Raw genomic sequence first — 2,253 nt, forward strand, 5'->3', positions numbered from 1 at the left:
CATGAAAATTTATACTTAATCAAAACTTATAGTTTGAACTTTTATTTTTGTATACTCCAATGTTTACATAACTTTATTAAAATTTTAACCTCGCTAATAAGTCAAAAGTATATGTCATACTATACATTCATTAGTAAATAAACTGTTAATATTTAAAGCATTCTTTTTTGCATAGTCTTAATCGTAGTAAAAACTTATATTTAATAGAACTTATACTTTGCACTTTTATTTTTTGTATATTCATTAAATCACTTTTTATCACTTAGGCTCATTTCCACAACTTACTTTAACTGAACTTTAGCTAACAATATCCAATAGAAGTGCTTTATATAAAATGAATTATTCTATTACATATTAGTTAAACTTCAGTTAAAGTTATGGAATCGGGCCTTAATATCACTTTTTAAAACTTTAACGTCGTTAATGAATATGTTATATATATATTAATATTATTGTTAATATTTGATGCACTTCTTTTTTTACATAGTTCTTACTTATATTTAATTTAAACTTAAACTCATACTTAATAATTCTACTTAATAATCGATATTTAAAAAAATAAAAATAAAAGAAATTCATTCATACTTAATAAAAACGTATACTCAACAAAAATATTTACTACTAATACTTAAAAACTATATACGTATTCATAATTTGTACTTTTAGTGTAATATAAATGTTTACTTCATTTTTTAAAAACTTCTTTAAGTTCTTTTAATATTTTTAATTTTTCTGTTCTATAATTAGCAGTTTCTTCTCTTTTTATTCTTTTTTCTTCGAGTGATGCCCGTAAATAATTAGCTCTTTCTTCATTTAATGAGATCTTCCTTTGTTCTAAAAAATATTGTGAATTACAAACTTAAATAACAACAAGAAATATTGTACATTTTTAGTTACTTATTGATTACTTACTAGTTGATGGCTCCTGTTCATTATCATCAAATAAAGATTTTTCAGGATCTCGTGTATGCGATCCTGCTACAGATAATAGTTTTACCCAAGGTTTGTCGCGAAAGATCTCATCTAATGGCTAAAACATGTTCATTTTTATATTTAAAAATTTCTATTTCTAAATTATAAAATGTAATGGTAACTAAATTTAAAATTATTCGTAATATTCAATGTTAATTTTGTTATAACTTATTTATTACCTCTAAATATATCCATTGTTTCCTGTCATTTCCACTTTGAGCGTTATGATCAATAATCTGACGATATCGTCTTTTTAAAGTATCCATTTTATTATAACATTGATTAACCGTAAAGTTATATTTTTGTTCATGTTTTATACGTTGGCAAATTTGCGTCCACATTTTTTTTTGAGGAACTTTCTCTAGCATATACGCGTTTTTTTTATACAATGAGATTAGCAAAAGCGTGGCTTCGTGTGTCCATCGCCCCTCATTTGAATCTAAAAAAAACCAAATATTTATTAAATCTTACTTATGTTATTGTACTCTCTATTTTTGTACTTGCGATTTAAACACACCTATATTAAGCTCCTCTCGTTCAGCTTGATTATAATTGTCTTCATTATAGTTTTCAATATCTGAAGTATTCTCGTATTGAACACTACTCTTCGAACAACTTGGTTTATTGTTATCAACTGTTGAAGGTACTACAGGAGAGGTACTACAGTTACTAGGTGTAGAGTTTTTGTAATTTGAACGTAATGCTTTCGCTTTCTCCAGAAGCACGTTGGCAAAATCATTATCTATAAAAATAACACATAAATTATTTTGAAAATATTTTGTCACACATTGCAGTTAAATATTTAATACTAAAATCCTTTTTTGTACCTTTATGAGCACGATTGTAATCTTCTTTTCCTACTTCTATACTATACATAACATTTGTTGATTCATCAAGCAATTTCAACTTTAACATTTGTTGATGATTACAGTTAACATTGAATTGCACAAATTTCTTCATTTTTATATTTGATGAAGTAATAATACAAGAGAAGAAACTCTGTAAATACATTTATATTATAGTTAAATATAGTTCAATATAATAAATAATAGCAATAATTTATGGAGTTGTATTGACAAATTTTTATTTTACATAATTTATTATATTTTGTATATAAGCGCCATACATGCATTACAATGGAACAGATATAAACTTTAATTTTTTTTTCATCCTATGTATAATTTATAGAGAGAGAAAGAGAGAAATTAAAGATTAAAATAGACGTGTTCTATTGTAATCAATTACAATTAGGTATAAATAATAGAAACATAAATATGAGTA

At 24.5% G+C, this 2,253-nt stretch overlaps 1 protein-coding gene across 1 annotated transcript; it reads right to left on the reverse strand.

Moving 5' to 3' along the window:
* Positions 1–912: 912 nt before the first annotated feature.
* On the reverse strand, positions 913–1,932 carry LOC112459321 (the record flags this gene model as incomplete). Its single annotated transcript, XM_025023353.1, has 4 exons — positions 1,800–1,932; positions 1,490–1,714; positions 1,152–1,411; positions 913–1,030 (listed from the first exon to the last, which is right to left on the reverse strand). Coding segments are annotated over exons 1-4 (736 nt in total), but the record flags the coding sequence as incomplete, so codon positions are not given.
* Positions 1,933–2,253: the final 321 nt, after the last annotated feature.

Source organism: Temnothorax curvispinosus, unplaced genomic scaffold (assembly GCF_003070985.1).
Source record: "Temnothorax curvispinosus isolate PA1 unplaced genomic scaffold, ASM307098v1 QBEX01009729.1, whole genome shotgun sequence".
In the NCBI taxonomy this organism is placed as follows: Eukaryota; Metazoa; Arthropoda; class Insecta; order Hymenoptera; family Formicidae; genus Temnothorax; species Temnothorax curvispinosus.